Below are 19,177 nucleotides of genomic sequence, written 5' to 3' on the forward strand. Positions count from 1 at the left end.
TGATGGAATTTTTGGAAGTGTTGGTTTTGTGCAGAGTCTTTCGCGTGGGGAGGCTCCTGAGTGTAGTGTTGGTGCTCTGTGAACTGCAGGAGGGGCTCCTCGTGGCTGGAGCTGGGAAGGGTTTCTGTGGGCTGAGAATGTGACAGAAACTCGAGCAGGTTCGGGTGGTGCTGGGAGTATGACTCGTGGTTTCTCCCTTCCAAGAACTGAGCTGGGAAGGAAAACTGTCCAAGGGTGAGAAGAGGAAATGGAGAGGCTCAAACATCATCAGGGAATTAAGCACTGCTCTGTGAAGAGGGGTTTTCCATGGAATGGGGTTTGTAGTCAGATGGAAGGATAACACAGAGGGAAGAAGGGAAGCTGCACTTAAATCACTTGCGTTCCTGTCACAGAACAAGGTACTCTCTCACTTTTGTGCTTTCTTTATAATGCAGGAAAAGGTGCAAATGCATAATAGTTTCTTCTGCAAGTAAATTACTGTGTATGGTACCTCCTGGACTGATATGTAGAGGTGGGCTCAACTTCAGGCATACCTGTGCCATTGGGCCAACAATCTCCAGCCTGGCAGGGCTGGTGAATATCTGAAGCCTTGCAGTTATTGCTCTGAGCCTGGGAGAGAAGCCTGATGAGGATTGAATCTGTTCAGTGTTGCCTTTCAGGTGGATGTGAAGCCACTTTTCTCCCAAATCCCTCTCCATCCCACCCTCAGAGTGGTGATACTGTTGCTGTGATGATTTCAGGCTGTGAGTAGGATGCGGGAGGAGACGCAGCTTCTGTCAGACTGGCTGGTGGAGCTGGGGGAAGTCAGGCAGTATTGGTCACACAAGTCCTGAGTGGGACTTAGTGACAGACTTCCAGCTGAGCACAGCTGATGCTGCAAGTTATCTCCAAGATCTTAATAAAGGGAGTCTGCCTTCTCTTTATTAATCTGTCAGACAAATGCAAAGGGGCTGCAGGGAGAGCACAATGGAGCAGCTGAGGGAGCAATAGTTGTTGTGCCCTTTGGGGCTGTGTGGGATGTTGTTAGGGCTGAGCTCAGAGGATGAGCCTGAGGGATGTGTGTGCCACAAAATCAGCAGCACTGCTGAGTTTGTGATTCTTCATATTTGCAGTTTGATTTTTTTTGGTTCCAAGCTGCCAGTCCAAATTGATTGGAATCAGCACTAAAAAAAGTTGAATTTACTTACTGTCCAAAAGAAGGTAATTTTCCATTTGCAATATGGAACTTTCAGGCAATTCTAGTAATATGCACAGGACAGAATTCTGTTTACCAGTTAATTTCTCTACCAGATATTAAGCTGATTTTAGTATGTATGCTGTATTGCAGGTGCTGGGCTGATAATTTAAATGTGTTGAGATTTTTTTTCTTTGGGAATTGTCAAGTAGCAGGAAGGCCAGGTGGGAAAATTACTTGTTAAAACATACATTGTCTGAAATGTCCAGAAACTCCAGAGTGAGGGAGTTTATTTGGATATAGATATTATGGGGTTTCTGTCCTAGTGAGCACTTAGTAACCCCCTTTGGAAAATGAGACTTAGACTTGACTAAAGCATGTGGAGGCCAGTGCATCATCTTAGCTTATTTGGAGCTAAAAATCAGAGGCTTTGCTTTGTGTGAGGGAGACTTTAGGTTATTGCAATTGTAGCTGTGTTAAATCACCAGGGTCTGGGGATCCTGCAGGGAGTGCTGGCCCAAGGTACAGTGGGTAGTGTCAGACAACATTCCAAGCTCACATCCAGAGCAGCCAAGCAGGTGCTGCAGGGCCATTTTAAGGTATTTTCCTGACTTAATAAAACTTAATCACTCTCCATGTGGATGACTTGTGGTGGACAATGTTCTGTAGATAATGAGTGGTGGGTTTAAAATGGGACAATGGACAAAAGTCACATTCCAACAGAGAAACAGTGCTATAAAAATGTGTGTTACAGAGTGATTAGTGGAATTCATTTAATCTTTACTTCAGCTGTGGGAGGTACTAGTGGTGAAGGCAGTACCATCCAGGGAAGGGAAATATCCTTGGAGGGAGGGGGAGAGAGACAGGAAGAAAAAAAGTAACACAGTTACTTGTATGTGGTGGTTTGGGTCATTCATCTGAGGCAGCGCTGGTGGAGGATGTTCTTTTCATGTGGCTGTTTGGGGAGAGCTGTGAAGGAAGTGTTTCTCTGCTCTGGTGTCATAGAGCAGGGTGTTTTCGGAGAGTGAGAATTTCTGAGCTCTGCTGAACTGCAGCTGTTTTCCCCTCACCTCTTTTGGGATAATTCTTCACTCTTAGGACATAGTTTGGTTAAATAACAGAGGTTGAAGTGCTGATAATACAGAGCTCTAGCTATGGTTTGTGTGGTTCTGTTGGTTTGGGGTGTGGTTTAGTTTGTAAAGGTTACATAATAAAAGCGAGCTAAACTACCATCCTCCACTAACTTCAAGCAGTTTAACTTGGAGCTACACTGTTCTTAAGGCTGAGTTTTCTGTCCGTTAGTAATCTCATGCCACTTGTAGCATAATTTGCAGACCCAATGCAGAGGATGAGGCAGTAAAACCCCCTTGGGAGAGGTGGGAAGAGCAGCATCTCCCTTTTGTCAGTGAGCAGAGACTGGGAAGGAGGTTGGGTTGAAGCTGAAGCCAAAGACATGGAGAGCTGAAGTTGTTAGGTTTGATCAGAAGGGCAGCAGGTGAATTGACTGCTGTGAGCTCTCACAGGGCAGCGAGGGTCTGATAGGAGAGGGGTCTTCAGTGTCACACACAAGGGAACTGGGATGAATCCAGGGCAGGAGTGAGCTGTAAGTATTTCTAACTATGGGTATGGATCACTGAAACACATCCCTTTCTGTCTGGTAGACTTTCCTTGGCAAGAGAACTTTTGATAAGGTAAGTTGCCTCTCCAAAGAGGACACTTGAGGTAGTTCTGTGACTGTGATATGGAGGAGTTGGACTAGAGGATCACTTTTAGCATTATATTTGTTAAATTCCCCTGTTCTGCAGTGTCAGGTGCTTTGTCTACAGCATCTTGATTTTCTGCACTGAGGCTCCAGAACTGAGAAAAACCATGAATTGAGGTTTTTTTTGTTTAAATATTGAGTTTTAGTTTGCACTGTATATGTTAATCGTGTCACAGTTTAAGTGTTAAAATTCAAATGAGTTGAGTAACACTGTCTCCATGTGCTACTTTGTTCTTTGCTGTCAAATCATTTTTTTCATTGCATTAACTGGTATTTTTCAATGGGATTAGAAATCTTGAAACTTTCCTTCCCAACTTGACGATTGACCTTAAAAACAAGCTGGTTTATGACTTCTGTGGTTTGCTTGAGTTGGCAGGAGCTTTTAACGTTTAATTGCCTCTGTTGGACCAGTGATCATGTCAGTACAAACACTGAACTCCTTGCTAAGGGGGTAGAAAACAGCTTCAAGCCATAGCAGTGTCCATCCTGGAAATGAATTCTGCCACAGTAGCGATGGACATAATTGAACTACAACATTTGTCATTATTTTTCTGGTGTTGCTTTGCATCTGTCCATAAAAAACAGGAAAGTGGAAGAAAAGGAGAAGGAAGAGGAGGGAAAAGGTGTAGAAAACATGACTGTCCAAACCTTACCCCCACAGGGAGCTCCTGACTGGAGTCCAGCCAGCCCAGGTGCCATTTGCTTGTACGACCCTGGAACTCAGACTCTCCTGGAGCTGGGGCAGAGGGTTTTTGTTTGGGCTGTGTGTCCTTGTACCAGCTCCAATCCCTCAGCTCTTTGGCTGCCTGCATTTTGAGTTCTTGAAGGCTTTGAGAACACTGCTCTGCATCATCCCATTGTTGGTGCCTCTGCTCAGCCTCTGGTGGATACATCTCCTGGCAGGGCTTTGTTTGGAGCTTCCTCTGGCCGTGTAATCAGCTCAGGAGCTCCTGCAACTGTTTCATATGAAAAGTGAAAACACTGACCTGGTGTGTCCAGAGCTACTTTTCCTTCTGGGATTGTTCCTCTTGTGTCTGGAATCCTTCTCTGTCTAGGAACCCCTGAATGTGGCCACCTGCTTGGTTTTCAGAAGCCACAGAAGAGGAAATGTCCTGCAGGCTCTTTGTTTCCTCATCTTCTGTGGAGTTCCTGTGGCTGCTTCCTCAAGTCACTCTGGCTTGTTTGGAGCTCTGTTGTGTTGCTTTGCTAGAAGGTGACTTAGGAAAGCTCCAGGGCTTCCTCTCAGGATTTTATTTCTTCTGTTTGTGCCTGATTTCCTGTATTTAAAAGCAGAGGCACAACCAAATCCTCCCAGGGGTGTCCTTGTCTCCACACTGCTCCCTCAGGGTCTCCATGGCAGCAGAGGTGCAGGATGCTGTTCTTTCCCAGCAGGGGCCTGGGCTCACTCTACTGTTCTGTTTGGTTTTAATTTAGTGAGAGGAGTCCCAAACTTAGAGTTGACCTTCAATGATTTCTGTTTAGAACAAAGTTCAGCACTTCAACTTGCTTCTGCAGTAATAATTGCCACTGACAGGCTGGAGTGCTGATTTTCTCAGGACTTAGACATTTAATAATGCTATGTTTTATTGGTTAGAAATCTTTGAAACCTTAAGGCCATATTTTACTCACAAATTGTTATATTTAATATTGCCTTTTGCTTATCTGAAGCAGCTATATCTGGTGCCTTTAAACCAGCACACATTTAGCTTCAGAATAAAAACAGTACTTCATGCACAGTTGGCAGATTAGTTCCTCTTGTAACTCATGTCAGGCTGCAATTGCATGGAAATTAGACTTTTTGGTGAGTTTAATGTACTCCTAAAATATCTTAAACACTCATGCTGTGCTAATACACTTAAAAACTAGCATACATTGCATTTTATTTCTGGCTAATTAATTGCACTGATTGCTTCTGGCTGCAACGTTCTGGAATATTGTTAGAGCCGATAAACCTCACCCAGTAATTGTTCCCCCTTTTCTTGAGCTGGTAGGAAGAAAATCAGTCCTGCTGCTTTTCCAGTCTCCAGTTTGTTTCTGACTTAAAGCAGAGTGGTCACAGAGTTGAGCTGATGGAACTGCATTCTCATTTCTTTGAGAAACCATAAGAGATGGAAGAAGCTGGTTGAGCACCTCAGGAAGCAATATTCCCAGTGCTTAGCTAGGATCTCTTTGCTGAATTTTGTTGTTGGCAGCCTGTATTATTCCTCCTTGAAAGGTTTGGGTTTTTTTCCCATATAATTTACTGGGTTAAAGAAAATGTTGGCATAGATACCAATAATCAGATTTTAAATCTGTGCATTGGAGTGATTGTAATTCAGGTTATTTTGTTAAAAAACTTGGAATTTAGTTTGAATATAAGCTGTAAGATGTAATGCACAGGCTATTTAAAAAAAAAACCCATCCCAACCAACATTGGGTGCCTCTCAGGAGCTCTGTCCTTGGGTGGATTTTGGTCTGTAACAGCTACAGTTGTGAGGCTGAGAAGCTCAGCAGTGCTGGAGGTGCAAGGGCTGTTTCCCTTCTGAGGCTGCTCGGGCTGTGCTGCTGCCTGGCAGTGGGTTGGTATCCTGCTGGAGTCTGGAAAGCTCCCATCTCCCTCAGGGTCGCACACTAGGCCTAGAGTCCCCACAGACTTGCAGGGCTCTGAAGTTCCCACCTCTCTGTAGTTGTGTTCCCTCATGCCAAGAACTCCTTTTCACAGAGGGAATGGGAGCAGTGCTCCTGACAATTGGAAATATTAGTTTTGAACTAGTAATTCCCGAGGTTTCTCTGTTACCTCTTGTACCAGACAGTGATCTTTGCTGCTTTTTTCCCTTGGATGAATCTCGTGTCATCTTGGATCTGAAATCAGTCAAGCTCCAACTCGTTGGAGGTGATGTTTTCAAAAAAGGGAGTTGCCCTCAGTGTTTCCAAGGTTCATGATTCACCAAGGACCTGGTAGTCTACAACAGCTTGTGCTACTTCTCTACTTCTCAAGGAATTACCTTCCCAATCAGGAAAATCTTCATGAAACATAATATGGAATCACATCATTGTTTTTCATAGTACTCATAAAAGGCCTACTACTCTTCAGCACTGGACTATGGTATTTTAAGGATGTTCTTGCTTTCCATATTCACCTGCTCCCAGTGTGTTCAATAGGTTCATTTCTGTAAGTGGCAAATTGGAAGAGAGAAACATGGAAGGGAACTTGGGAGTGCCATAATGCCCACAAACACACAGGGGTCTTTGGGGCCTGTCTCGGACAGGTTTTGGTCACTTTACCAATTGGAAGGTATTTTACTTTCTTGCACGTGCAAGTGTTTGAATGTACATGTGTTGGATTTGTCAGACGTGTCAAGCTTGTGATATTTCTTGTCTATCTGCCAGGACTTTAATGAGGAACTCTGTGACCTGGGATGGAGAAACTCATTGGAATCAGTTCTGGATCAGGATTGTGCCCTCACTTGACCCTCTCAATATGAGTGTTATGGAAGTTGGCCATACTCCTGCCACTTATGAAAGGGTCTCTAAATCAAATTCTAATAGTCAGTAACTATTACATATGAAATGGTTTTAGGGTTTAACCATTCTATTTTGGGATTGGGGCAGGAGTAAAAAAACTGGCTGGTGGTGTTTTGTGGTTTGTTTGGTTTGTTGTAAAATCTCCTGAGCAGAGCATTAAAATGTCACCCAAATCTGTGAATGTTCAGGGTGCTGAGCGGGTGTCCCCTCTCTGGCCTCCCAAGGTGCCTCTGCAGATCCCTGATGTGGTGCAGCTTTGGTGCCTCAGACACCAGAGAGGGGCCTCTGGAGGAGTCCTGGAGTGGCCTGAGCAGGGAATTAGCACATCTGTTGGGACTGCTCCCATTATTCCTTTGAGATGTCTGATTGTTGTTTCTGCCACTGCTTTGGACTGACTCTGGTATTTTAAAAACCTTGAAAAATGACTGGGATATTTGGATATCAAGCGTTCAGCATAGAAACCACTGAAGGACTGTGGCTGGTTTTATTGCAGTCTTCGAGTCTACTCCTGAGATTTTCTGGGGCTTCCAGCTTCACCTGCCTTCTGATCTTCCTCTTTCCCCTGTCCCTCCTGTCCTGTGGGGTGAAGGTAGCAAGCTTGGGGAGGTGCAGCAGCGAGGCCCAGCGTCTGCTGCTGGCGCTCAGCTCTGGAGCTGTGCTGGTGGCAGGGCCCTGTTTGCTGAGGGCTTTGCTGGCTCTGCCCAGGCTCAGCTGGGCACAGAACTGCGGAGCTGCTGGTGCTGCTCCCGGCTTGGAGCTCCAAGATCACATCCTACCTCCAGGAGTTCCCTTCCATTGCCTTAAAATTCCTGCAGCCCTCTTCCGTGGCAGGGTAAGAGCACGAGCCTCATGGAGAAATTCGGGAAGAACCAGGTTCTGTTATGCCAGCAAATGCTGCCTGCCTTGGCTAAGAAGTTTTTTTGAGCTCTGATGAAGTGAGTTAAACTTGGGACAGCTGGTTGTTGCAGTGGATTATGTCTAGTGGGCCACCACAGCACTGTGTGGTGTTCCTGCTGGCCAGGGTGGATCTTACACAGCAGGACTGCTCCAAATCCCTTAAATTTTGCAGGTAGCAGCTGAAAGAGTGATCTAGTAGCAAGAAAATATGCTGATTTAAAGCAACCACTAAAGCTCCCAGATTACCTGAATGAATTATGGGCGTAATTAAACAGTGATTAATTTATCAGTTTTTCAACTAACACTACAGTAATCCATCTTATTATTTTTTGTTGTTGATAAAAATTACCTGAATTTGGTCTCTTTCTGAATTCTCTGCTCTTAAAGCTCTCTACAATTACAAAGTTTCCTAGAAATGTATCATCTTGATTTCCTGGAACTGGTCATAAGTTGCCAGCTTGCTTTCAGGCTCTCTGATGTTCAGGATGGTTTTTAGGATACAGTAACAATTTCCTGACCGAGGTTGCAAACCATACATTTGCATAGGAATTCCTAGTGTGCAAAAACCACTCGGAATTGTCCACTGTTACAAATGCTTCCCCTGTCCCTGTACCACAGCATGGATGCCTTTCATGTGTTTAACCTTGCAGGAATTCTCAGGCAGGAAAATGCTTTTGTTCCCAAGATTTTGACTTACAGATGTTTAGGTGTCCTACTGAAATTCGTGAAAGGAAGCCTGGGGTGAAGAGGAGAGTGAAAGTCTGGTCTCTGGAGACTGGTCATAGCTCCTTGTTCCTTTTTTTTTTTTCCTTTGAGCTTGTCTTTTCCTGCACCCAGTAGAATATTCAGTTAATGCTTGAAATCACCAACATTTGAGTTGCCAACCAATAGTGGGGTTTTTGAAATGATTTTGGAAGGCTGGTGACCGTATGGGCACAGGGAACAAATATATCTAGTTCTCTGCAGCCATAAGAGCTCTCTGTGTCTGGTGTGCATGTGAGATAGCTTGGGTTTTTGCTTCCCTACAGAAGCTGGGATGGACTGGAATCCCAGGGCTCTGGGTGTTACCTGTGGGCTGAGGACACTGTGCCCTGGAGCACTGCTCAGTCTGTAGTGCAGCATGGACATGTGCAAAAGTGCTTGCTAAGCCTTCATGGAAATGGTGAATTCTAAGATAAGCCCTCAGTACCTCAGCGTAATTTACCAGGGTTTGTTTTTCTTTCTGGATTTACAGAGATATGAAAAATGCTGTAATTGGAAACAACAAACAAAAAGCCAACTTGATTGTTTTGGGAGCAGTTCCAAGGTATGTCCTTTGCTACTCTCCTTTTCACTGATTGACAGCAGGTCTGGAATGATGAGCCTTAGATCACAGGCACTTTTTTTGTTTTAACTTTGATTGTAGTTGACTGAATACTTTCTGTAATGTAACTGAGAGAGACTTGAAATATCTGTTAAACTCATGTGTTACAGAACAGGCTGTTGAGTAATGCTTTTAATTTAGAATTTCATAGAATTCTCTAAAGTAGTCCTGGTGATTTTTATTAAACTTTATCAGCTCAGGAATCAAATCTAATTTTTGACATTGATATCAATGATGGATGGAAGTGGTTGTACCTTAATCCTGTTCTTCAGCCCATTGCCTGGTGAGTTCATAACTGAAAATGTTTAAGGCTGTGTTTAAGACTTCATTTAAAAATATTAAAAAACATCTGAGATAATTTGCTTGTCTTCTCTACCTGCTTCAGAGGATTAAGCCCCATTGATCATACTTTATTGCTGCCTTGCTGCTTCAGCTGATGAGCTCGAGAGCTGTGCTGGCTTGTCAAAAATGCTTTTTATTTACAGAGAATATCCTCTCGCTTACAGACTGAGTTTGTGTCAAGGCCAGCCCTTGAAATTCTCTAGGGGTTTTTAGAGGGGGCACCCACCCCAAAACGTGCTGGATTTTCTTCAGTTTTGACCAAATACAAACAGGTGAAGAGAAGACTTCACATGAGATGGAAAGATTGAAGTGGACATTTGTTGAAGACGATGGGAAGTTTTAAGAAATTTCTTTCAGCAACAGGCCCTAAGGGAGTTTTGCAACTCCTGCTGATTGTTGTGGTTCCCATTTGAAAAGTGACAGAAGATCTCCAGCTTCCAAAACTAGACTCTGCTTGCTTCTGCATTTTGTAGGACTTGTGTTCCTGCAGTTTTCCTGCTTTCTGCTGCTGCTTGTTCCGTGCCCAGGAATGAAAATGCACAAGTGTTTTTTCTCTTTGTTGTTGCTAGTGCCTTCTGGCTGCCCAGGTAAATTAAATGGTTAATTTAGAACTGCAAATAAATGACTGGATTGGGAAAAATCTTTAAAAAGAACTATGACTCTTGTCCTCACTTCAGGACAAGTTTTTCTCCAATGGCAGGAAATCCAATATCAGTGCTTTCAGAGGAGGAGAATAGCTGAAGGTAAATGGACTGGATAATTGTGAGAAAAGACACTTCTCACTGGCCGTAACCCAAGTGACATCATCTGCCCCCAAGTACCTTCCTGAAGGCTGTAGAATTTCCTCCAAGTGCTGCAGACAGACTTAAACACGTTTGGATGAGAGAACTCTCCTTGTCGGGCTCTGTCAAGGTGGAGGGAATCCATTGGCTTTTTTTATTAGATGGGGACACCTGTGGAATTCCAGTCTGCAGAGCCACACCTCTCCCTCAGAGAGCAGAGGAGTGAGCAGGCTGCCATCCTTTGGTTTGGGTCTCCTCTGCAAAGGCAACGAGGAGAACACTTTCCTTTTCCCAGAGTTCGAGTGCAACCTCCCAGGGGAAGTTGATTCTTTCCTTTGGTGGCCCAGGGATTGTTAGGATTCTGCTGCTGCTTTGTCCTGGGGTTCAGCTTCTTGTTTATTTGTTTCCCTCTTCTTGCCCAAGTCTTCCTCCAGCAAGCTTTTTCAGAAAAGACCCTTTGGAGCCAAAGAGCTCCTTCAGACCTGGCGCTTGGTGGAAAAGAAAACAGCAGGTTCATATGTTAGAACAGACTCATGTGAGGTCTGGAAACAAGTCTAGGAAGTATCTTGTGTTTGAAATGGACCCTAATACTACTGGTATGTGTGTAATAGCCCTGTTATTTTAACTATTAGACTGCTGCTTGGAACGAAATGCAAAGTGCCTTGAGGATCTCCATGCATGAAAAATGGCTGGATTGCTGTCAGCTCTGGGCCTGTGGACTCCTGAGTCCATCAGTTGTTCCATGGGGTCATCTTTGGAAAGGGAGATGTACCTGTACCTTAAATGAAACTTTTTAGGCCCTTTGAAGTTCAGTCTGACCTGTGGACACCCTTGACCCCTTGTTTTGGAAGGGGTGCTAAGAAAAACCAAGGTGATTGAAGAAAGCTGGCAGAATTGCCATGTCTGGACTTAGAAACTTAGAGGTGTTAAAACTGTACAAACGTGTGCACAGACATGGCCCTGGATGTTCAGAATGTAAATGTGGCCAGCCTGGATGTGGATTTTGTTTCTTAGGAGAAGATTTTTCTATATCTCTTCCCAGAATCACAGGATTTCAATTCTCATGGAATGCTGGCCTGGGGCCCCTCTGTCACGACTGCAGAAACGTTAGTGTTTGAAACTGATACCTTTTAGTAGCAATCCCAGAAAATAGAATTTCTAAGGTTTAGAGGGGAAGAGTTATTTTCAGGTCCATTTCTTTCAGTGGCAGGCCAACTTAGCCTTGTCTGGAAGTGCTTTGCTACTTGTACTGTCCTTCACCTTTTTTTTCCCTTCTCCCTCACATAAGTACCAGCAGAGACCGAGGAAGTCCACAATAATTATTGGTGTGCTCCTTTACTCAACAGTTTTATGACAACAAATACTGCAGCTTTTGTGTCTGTATCCATGGCAGACACCTCCTCAGAGCCCAAGTTCAGGATTTAATGCTTTCCATCAGTTGTTCTCCCAGCCTAAATCCCAGGAAAATGCCTGAGTACTCAGTTCAGATGTGGATTGTTCCTGTCTGCCCCTTTGATAGGGCTTCTGAACTGCACTTAGTCTGCAGTGCTGCTGCTCCCAGTTCTCCCAGTTTAGCTGCTGAGAGATGGAATTGAAGAAAAGCACTCGATGAACTGAGCCCATGAGGAAGCAGCTGTGGGTCGGTCTTAGGTGTGTGGAGCACTGGAGAGACACAGCTTTGCTGCTTTGCCATCCAGCACCAAGGGGGCCCTTGGGCCTGACATGGGATTCCTTCTCCCTTCAGCTGGTGGAGGGCAGAGCAGGGGGAAGGCAGAGTTCAGTTCCAGCCAACAAACAGGGCTGTCTGCCTGTCCCTTGTGCTACCTGTCAGAAACCTCACCTGAGTCAAGTTTGTGCTGATCTACTTATTGCTGAGAGTGCAATATTTAAAGTCTAATCCACTTCAGAGATAGTTTTTCCTTAAGAGCTTCAGTTATTCCTTTGCTCCAAAATGAACAGTTTTTAAATCAAATCGTAATCCCAACCACCCAAGGCTTTTGACAAAAACACTAAATCATTCTTGTCACTTAACAGAAATGATTTTCTGACTTCCAGCTGATTGTTCTCTTGTCACACAGTCAGCTCTTTGGAGCTGTAGGGTGGTAGTGTACTTCTTCCCAAGGCTTTCTTTAGTTAGGTGCACCTCAAAAAACCTTATGTAGTCAACTTTAACCTTTCCCTAAGTCATTTAATAGGGGTTCTGTTTAGCTGTTGGGTTTTTTAATCTTTTTAAGTTCTTTGGAGCACATTTTAAAGGACCTGCAGAAGTGCTGATGAATTCCTTTCCGTGCCATCGTTTGAATTTTCAGTTCTGCCCAGCATACTGTCAGGTTGTCTGTGGAAGTGAAAACTAATAGAATTTATTGGGGTTTCATATTATTTCTAGGGCTGTGAACACACCAACGTGGACACCCCTGAGATTTTATGTTTCAATTTATTGTTAAACATAATCAGATTCCTTCAGGCAGTGTTCTTTTAGAGTTTGCAAAAAATAAAACAATAAAACAATAAAGTTGCTAAGTGTGTAACCTACTAAAAAAGATGAGAAGGAAAATGCCTTTGATGGCTCTGTCCCAGGCACACTAATGAGGTGTTCAGTCAGACCTCTTGGACCTCCTTATGAGGCTCCAATTGTTTCCTGATGCCTCGTTCTGTTCTTTGTGCTCTTGATGCTGGGCTTCTTTGTGTCATGTGCCCCACAGGGCAGGGATCTGTGCCCAGATGTTGGGGTTTGGTGTGCTCAGAGGAAGGAGCTTCACCTGCCCTGCTGATAATTTTCAAGGCTTCCCTTGCCTTAGGGTGGAGAAAGGTGGAGAGCAGGGCCCCTCACAGCCTCCTGTGCTCCTCCTTGCTTTTGGCTTAAACAGCTCAGGAGTCAGGGCCTGCTTGCATAATGAGGTGTCTCTTAATGAGGACTAACCCTTTCCACGAGGGTGGTGGGTAACTGGAACAAGGTATCCCTCTAGCCCAGCTATGAAGTGCACGTGAGGGAAGTCAGCAGATTGCACGAGAGCTGTTGTTTAAGGACTGTGCAGGCCCCTGTCTCTGAAGTGCCTGTTCTGATGGAACCTGTGCCTCTGGTAGCACCTTTCCTGCTGCGTATTTTTGTTAGAATTTTAAGTTTTGGGTTTAAAAACGCTGTGTAGAAAGTAGCTTTGTGATATATTGTGTTATTTGTTCCTAAGGTGATGTAAGAGTCAAATCTGTCCAAAAATACTCAAAAATGTGTTCTTGAGGTCCTGTTTCACGTGCAAATGCTGGATATTGGATGGTGATGTCCAACTCAGTGGAAATACAGTTTAATCTTTTTGTGAACAATGAAAAATTTCAAGCTGCAGGTGAATGGGAAGTAAAGACAGCTTGGGTTTTGTTTTAAGGTCACTTGGCACCCTCAGACAAAGACCTTTTAGAAATGGTTTGTCTGACTGAGCAGTAGTTTTTCAGGTGGTGGTCATAGGTTGGCTTATGTTCTAACGTGAAAAAAAACTTCCTCACAGGAGTTTCTGGAAGACCTAGAGTAAAGTTTGCATGTTGGTGTTTTATAAAGGTAAATGGAATGAGCAGTTCAGAGAGAAGCTTACAAGGCATCAGTCTTGAGCGAAGTCATGAGGTGGTTGAAGCAGGACTGGATGAAGATGTTGCTTTATATAATGCCTATTAACACATTTTTTGTGAAGCAAAAAGCTTTTGTCATCTCAAGAACAGTACTGAACTGAACCAGTGTAATTCACTGTGTATGTTAAAAAGCTCTGGGTGTTGTCAGTGGAAGTGCACTGATGTTTGGCTTCAGGGGCTGTGTGCTGATCCCGTGTATTCTTGTATAAATGGCTGCAAAGACAGGATGTATTTTATGTTTTGCTAAATGATTCATGGAGTGGTCTTAGGGGGAAAAACTGGAATAAATTTAGCTCACACAGCCTGCAGATCTAACAGTGCTCATGCATTGGGTGTGAGCTTTTTAATGGAGTAACCAAGAGGAGAGGCCATTCTGCAGCAACTGGAATATCCTTCAAGTCACTCCAAAAGTGTGCATGTGTGAACAACTTCAGGTATTAAAAGTGCCCAGTATTGGATTTGGCTAAGTGAACAGGAGTCAGATTGGATGCAGGTTATGCGGTGTGTAAGCAGCAACTCATGGAATTTTAATGCAAGTGAGGATGTCTCAACATTAGGATAAATTATTGGAGCTGTAAGCTGAGACTCCTTATTTTATTCCCAAAGGAAAAGCTTTGTTTGCAGCTCATACACTGGGTACTGCTCCACTTGGCTCCTCTAGGAAGCAGACAGTCCTATTTATGGTGTATGAAATGTTTCAGCAGCAATTATCTGTGCTTTGCAGGGTTTTGAGGTAGCAGAGTTAGCCCAGACCCTTGATCCAACCTCTGGAGATGTGGAATTGTCACTTCCAGAAGGGAGACTGTGACACCTCACTGCAGGATGGATTTCTCTGACTAAGAGTCATAAAAATCACTCATATTTTTGAGTCCTTGTGTATAAGAATCCATAACTATTTAATTTGTCACTTCAGGTATTGTGGTACAGAAATTATTCTGAGTACTTTTGAAATGATACTTCGTTCTTGCTTTGGAAAATCCTGTGCCCAGTGACTGCTTCCTCTTATGTCTGAAAAGTAGTGCTTAAAAAGCCTTAAAAAGAGCATTTTTTGGAAAGAAAAGTGTGTTATCCTATCTTGTTTGAGCTATTCTCATCTGTTACTTGAGTCCACATTTTGGGATTGACTCTCACTGGGACTTGCAGCACCTTCAGAGCTCAACCTCTGTGCATGGGGCAGCTTTTTATTCCATGTCCTGTCAGCCAGCAGTAAATCAGACACTCAGGAGTGCTTCCATCACCTGTGCTTCTGTGGTAGAGTTTTGGGTTTTTAGTGGACTGGAAGGCAAGAATCTTCCAGGTAGAATAAGATCTAATAAGAATTGTGGTAATTCCAGCAAACAGTGCTTAATCCCTTTTGCGAGGGGACTAGTAGTAAATACTCAGATAATCAAGGTTGAATTCAAGCTCTCATTGATTCATATACTTTGATAAAAGATGTCTTGAGCTTCATCAAACTGTTACCCTGAGCTCTGTCTCCACTGCCTGGGGTTTGATGAAGTGCTGAGTTTCATCTCCTTCCCAGGTGCCTTAAGAACTTCAGAGGCTTTTGTGACAATTTGGAAGTGGGCTGAAGTGTCAGAGAGGAAGTTCCTGTTGTTTTTACCTGGATGAGGTCTGTGTTCAGGCTGGATTGATGAGCTCTAGGTCACACATGTCTGTCTTACACTGCAGAACTCTGGTGCTCCTCCTCCAACTCAATCATCCTCAAAAAAAAAGGAAAATCTGCACCGTTTACCTTCCTTGCACTGTAGTTACCTCTTGTTCAGCAGCTCTTTCCTTTTCTACCTCAGAAAGTCCGTAGCTTTCCCAGGTGAGTCCTGACCGGTTGCTCCGAGTACATCACACCTCAGTTGTGGTTTCTCGGCACGGTCGTGCCTGGAGTTCATTGAAGTGTCTCTCTGGATGGATTTGCTGACCTTCGTGCTGTGGGTATGATTGCCTGGATACATTCCTGACATCTGAGAAAGGGGCTTGAATCAGTTTGTTGCCCACAGAAGGGCAGGGACTAATGGAGGAACATATACTCTGTATAAATGTTAGACAAAATTATCTTAAGGAGCGTTACAGAAGTTTGAAAAAAGTCCAAGTGTTGCATTTTAAAACCTTGCCTTAAAATTCATGAAGATGTTGTGAGATCTTTCCATTGCTTTGTTTCCTGTCCTGTCTCATTGTAACGAGCATCCCTGCAAGATCACGGGCTGCAGAGTGCCAACAACAGGAGCCCCTTCCTGCTGTTTCAGCAGCTGTTTTGGGCCTTTGGCCTCTCCTGAAGCTCTTGGGCTCTATGAAAGTGAGTCGTGGTTCAAAGCAGGGCCTTGGTCCAGTATTTCTGCAGGTTTGGAAGTCAGAGAGGTGGCTGATAAGGGATAAGGCTGGAGATCAGGGATCCAGGTCATGCAGGGACAGCCTGTTCTTAAAACATGGGCTGTGGACAAGTACCTTAGTCATATTTTGGAAATTTCCAAAATCCAAATTACCCCCTGCAAGTATGTGCCATTTTTCTACCTTTTAATGCTGTTGATATTAATATATGGGAGGAATGTATTCCATCTTTGCTGGATTTGTCCAGGATAGACGCTTGGAACAGCAAACTAGTCCAGGATGTTCCTTGGGACAGTAGAAGGATGTGGGCTTTGTCTTTAATGTTTGACAGTAGTTTATTAATGCACAGTTTCATCTTCAGTGGTTATATGGATTCTCCTGGCTTGAAACTTTCTGTAGTTTCATAGTTTGTCGTGTAACTACTTAATTTTCAGTGTTACTTGGTGTCAGTTCTGTCTTTTCAAGACAGAAATAGAAAATATAATATGGATGTCTAGCTCTGTGCACAACCTAATCTGAAACACAAACTTATTTTAAAGATGTAGAAAAGGATATTATTAATATTTCAGAATCTTATTGTATATAAAATCTGAACTTAAATTTTGATCTTCACTAATTATAAAGCTTAGTTAAGGCTTTCTATTTTAAGCACACAGAAAGACTGTAGATTACAGTTGGTGTGGTTCATTTTCACTCTCTAGCAGCAGCATTGCTGTAACATCTGTTCCCAGTGTGGAGTGTTAATGGGAAAGAAAATAGCAATTACTTTCCTTGAAAAAGAACAACCTTCAAAATTTAGGGTGCTTTTGAATTTGGTAAAAATCTTTTGGGGGGTGGGGGAGAAAGGTCTTTTTAGGACATGATTTTGAGGGGCTGGAGTGTGTGCAGGGAAGGGAACGGAGCTGGGAAGGGGCTGGAGCAGCAGGAGCGGCTGAGGGAGCTGGGGGGGCTCAGCCTGGAGAAAAGGAGGCTCAGGGGGGACCTTCTGGCTCTGCAACTGCCTGACAGGAGGGGGGAGCCGGGGGAGGGGGGTGGTCGGGCTCTGCTCCCAGGGAACAAGGACAGGAGGAGGGGAAACGGCCTCAAGCTGTGCCAGGGGAGGGGCAGGTTGGACATGAGGGAGAATTCCATCATGGAAAGGGTTGTCCAGCCCTGGCACAGCTGCCCAGAGCAGAGGTGGAGCCCCCATGCCTGGAGGGATTTAAGAGCCACTGGGATGTGGCACTTGGGGACAGTGGTGGCCTTCGCAGTGCTGGGGGAACGGTTGAGCTTGATCTCAAAGGTCTTTTCCAACCTCAGTGATTCTGTGACTGAACATTTCTGGGTATAAGGAGCAGAATTTCTGTCCTCAGTAACCAGAGAAGGCCATTGGTGTGATCTGTACAGGGAAGATGCACCTCAGAGCAAGATTTCAGGACTTCCTAGTGAAAATGGAAGGAAATACTCTGGAATTTCCAAATTTACCTCTAGGTTATTGAAAGCTATTAAAAAAAGGTGATGGCTACTGACGTTTTTTAATTAGTAATTGGATCAAGTTTTACCAACTCATACAGCAGAGGAGTCAGTCAGAGTTAGAACAGTAGATGAGACTGTCCTTTCCATGTGGCAGGGAGCTCAGCGTCCAGAAAAAACATCACATCTTTTCCAGGGTGAATTTTAGCTGGGTTCACTCAGTGCATTCCTGTGTCTGTGTCTGTCCTTACCTGATGGACAAGGCAGGGAACAAACCCAAATACCTGTGTAGCAGCAACAGCAGTGCAGGGTTATCCACTCCCACTGGGATTGCAGGTGGAGCGCTGTTTTTCCTGGGTGATGATTCTGCACAACAGTGATTATGTATTTTGTTTCTTTTGTACTCCCCCAGCAACGGCACTAATCTTTACCCTGGCCATGGCACAGCTGATACTTCAAATAATACAGCACCAGAACTTGGAGCTTTAGAAACATGTAATTTAATTGCCTGCAGTATCATTTTTGTTCCTTTCCCAGAAGCTGATAATGTGGGTATGGTTAATTTTGGGGTTGCACAAATGTGTGAGAGATGCTTTTGTGGAACAACTGATCTTCTGGGCCTTTTTAGCATTCTTTGCCCTGTCAGTATTGAAGGACCCTCAGTGAGAGGAAGAGCAGCAGATCAGCCCCACTGACCATGTGCTGGTCTGGGCCAAAGTGCCTCAGGACCATTAGCTGGGCACTGTGGGAACTGGGAAGAATTAATACAAATAAAGGGTGATATGTTTGCTGTGTCAAATTGGTATCAATCAGGAATAGATTTATACAAGAAATTAGAAGAGGTTTCTACATATCAGGAATAAATGGCCTTTCAGATAAACCAGACAACCAGGGACAAAGAACCTGGATGCCTTTGATTACTTGGTGGAAGGAGCAGGTTAAAGAAAACAGCAATGATTCAGGAAGTCTCTGCCATCCTGAATTGATGCCAGTCTGATCCTTTGAATCCAAAGGAAGTTGAAAGGAGGAAAGATACCTGTGCTTTTGGGGTTTCTTGCATCACACACATTAATTTTCTGCCACATTTCAATTGTTTTGTCTCTGTTGAGGAAGAAATGATATTTAATCTTTTTAGTATGTGCTTGTATTTTGGAGATCTTCCTGTCCTAGTGGCACATGTGACCCAGCACATCTCTGAGCCCAGCACTCCCTGGCTGCTGGCAAACCTGCCTTGGGAGCAAAGCGAGTTCCTCACAGATCACAGCCAGAAAACTTCTCATCCAAAGCAACTGTTAGGGAAGTGTGGGGAGTTCCTTTGCTGTTCCTCTTCAAGAGCTTGGTAAATCGTCTGCTGCCTGGGGTAGCCTGGATTTTATGAAGTGAATGTGCAGCTTTGAGGCAGGGAAGAGACCTTTAATCTCAGGTTTCTCCAGGGACAGGCCGAGCTATGTTGGCCTTTTACTGTAGGTTTGAAATGCAGGGGACTCCAAGAAGCACTTTCTCTCCTAGTAAGTGGGAAACATTTGGAGAGTGTGTTGAAGGTCCTCTTGTGTGTCACTGTCTCTGTGGAGCTGTTTGCACCTCCCTGGGTGCCCATTCCACACCCATGTTCCCACATTGCACTTGGCTACTGCGCATCTGGTTATTTTTCCCTTACCTTGGATTAGGAAGTCAGGTTTTGGGGCATTTTTGTTCAGGGATCTGTTTACCTGAGTACTTACCTCTGTCTTACCCAGCACTGGGGAAGGTGCTGGCTTCTGGTTCTTTGTTGCTCCTTGGGAAGGTGTCAGTACATTTGAGGAGAGACCTAGTCACACGGGACACAGCAGTGTGTTACCAAATGGACAATATTTCTGTCTCACTCAGTGACTCTCTGTGTGACAGGTACAGAGGAGGAATTCTGTCTCAGTTACAACTCATCTTACCTGTTCCTTTTGCTGATTTATATTGTGGGAGCCTTTAGT

At 44.2% G+C, this 19,177-nt stretch overlaps 1 protein-coding gene across 4 annotated transcripts in view; it reads left to right on the plus strand.

Moving 5' to 3' along the window:
* ARMC8 (armadillo repeat containing 8) overlaps positions 1-19,177 on the plus strand; it is a 62,675-nt gene that overhangs the window by 5,880 nt on the left and 37,618 nt on the right. For 3 of the 4 annotated variants that reach the window (XM_050328046.1, XM_050328048.1, XM_050328050.1), the window contains exon 3: positions 8,572-8,643. The exons of the other annotated variant lie outside the window; for it this stretch is intronic. In XM_050328046.1, coding sequence (XP_050184003.1) covers positions 8,572-8,643 — 72 coding nt within the window. The remainder of the gene's footprint in view (positions 1-8,571; positions 8,644-19,177) is intronic. 4 annotated transcript variants of the gene reach the window in all.

Source organism: Myiozetetes cayanensis, unplaced genomic scaffold, assembly GCF_022539395.1.
Source record: "Myiozetetes cayanensis isolate MyiCay16 unplaced genomic scaffold, myiCay2020 scf36, whole genome shotgun sequence".
Taxonomy (NCBI): domain Eukaryota; kingdom Metazoa; phylum Chordata; class Aves; order Passeriformes; family Tyrannidae; genus Myiozetetes; species Myiozetetes cayanensis.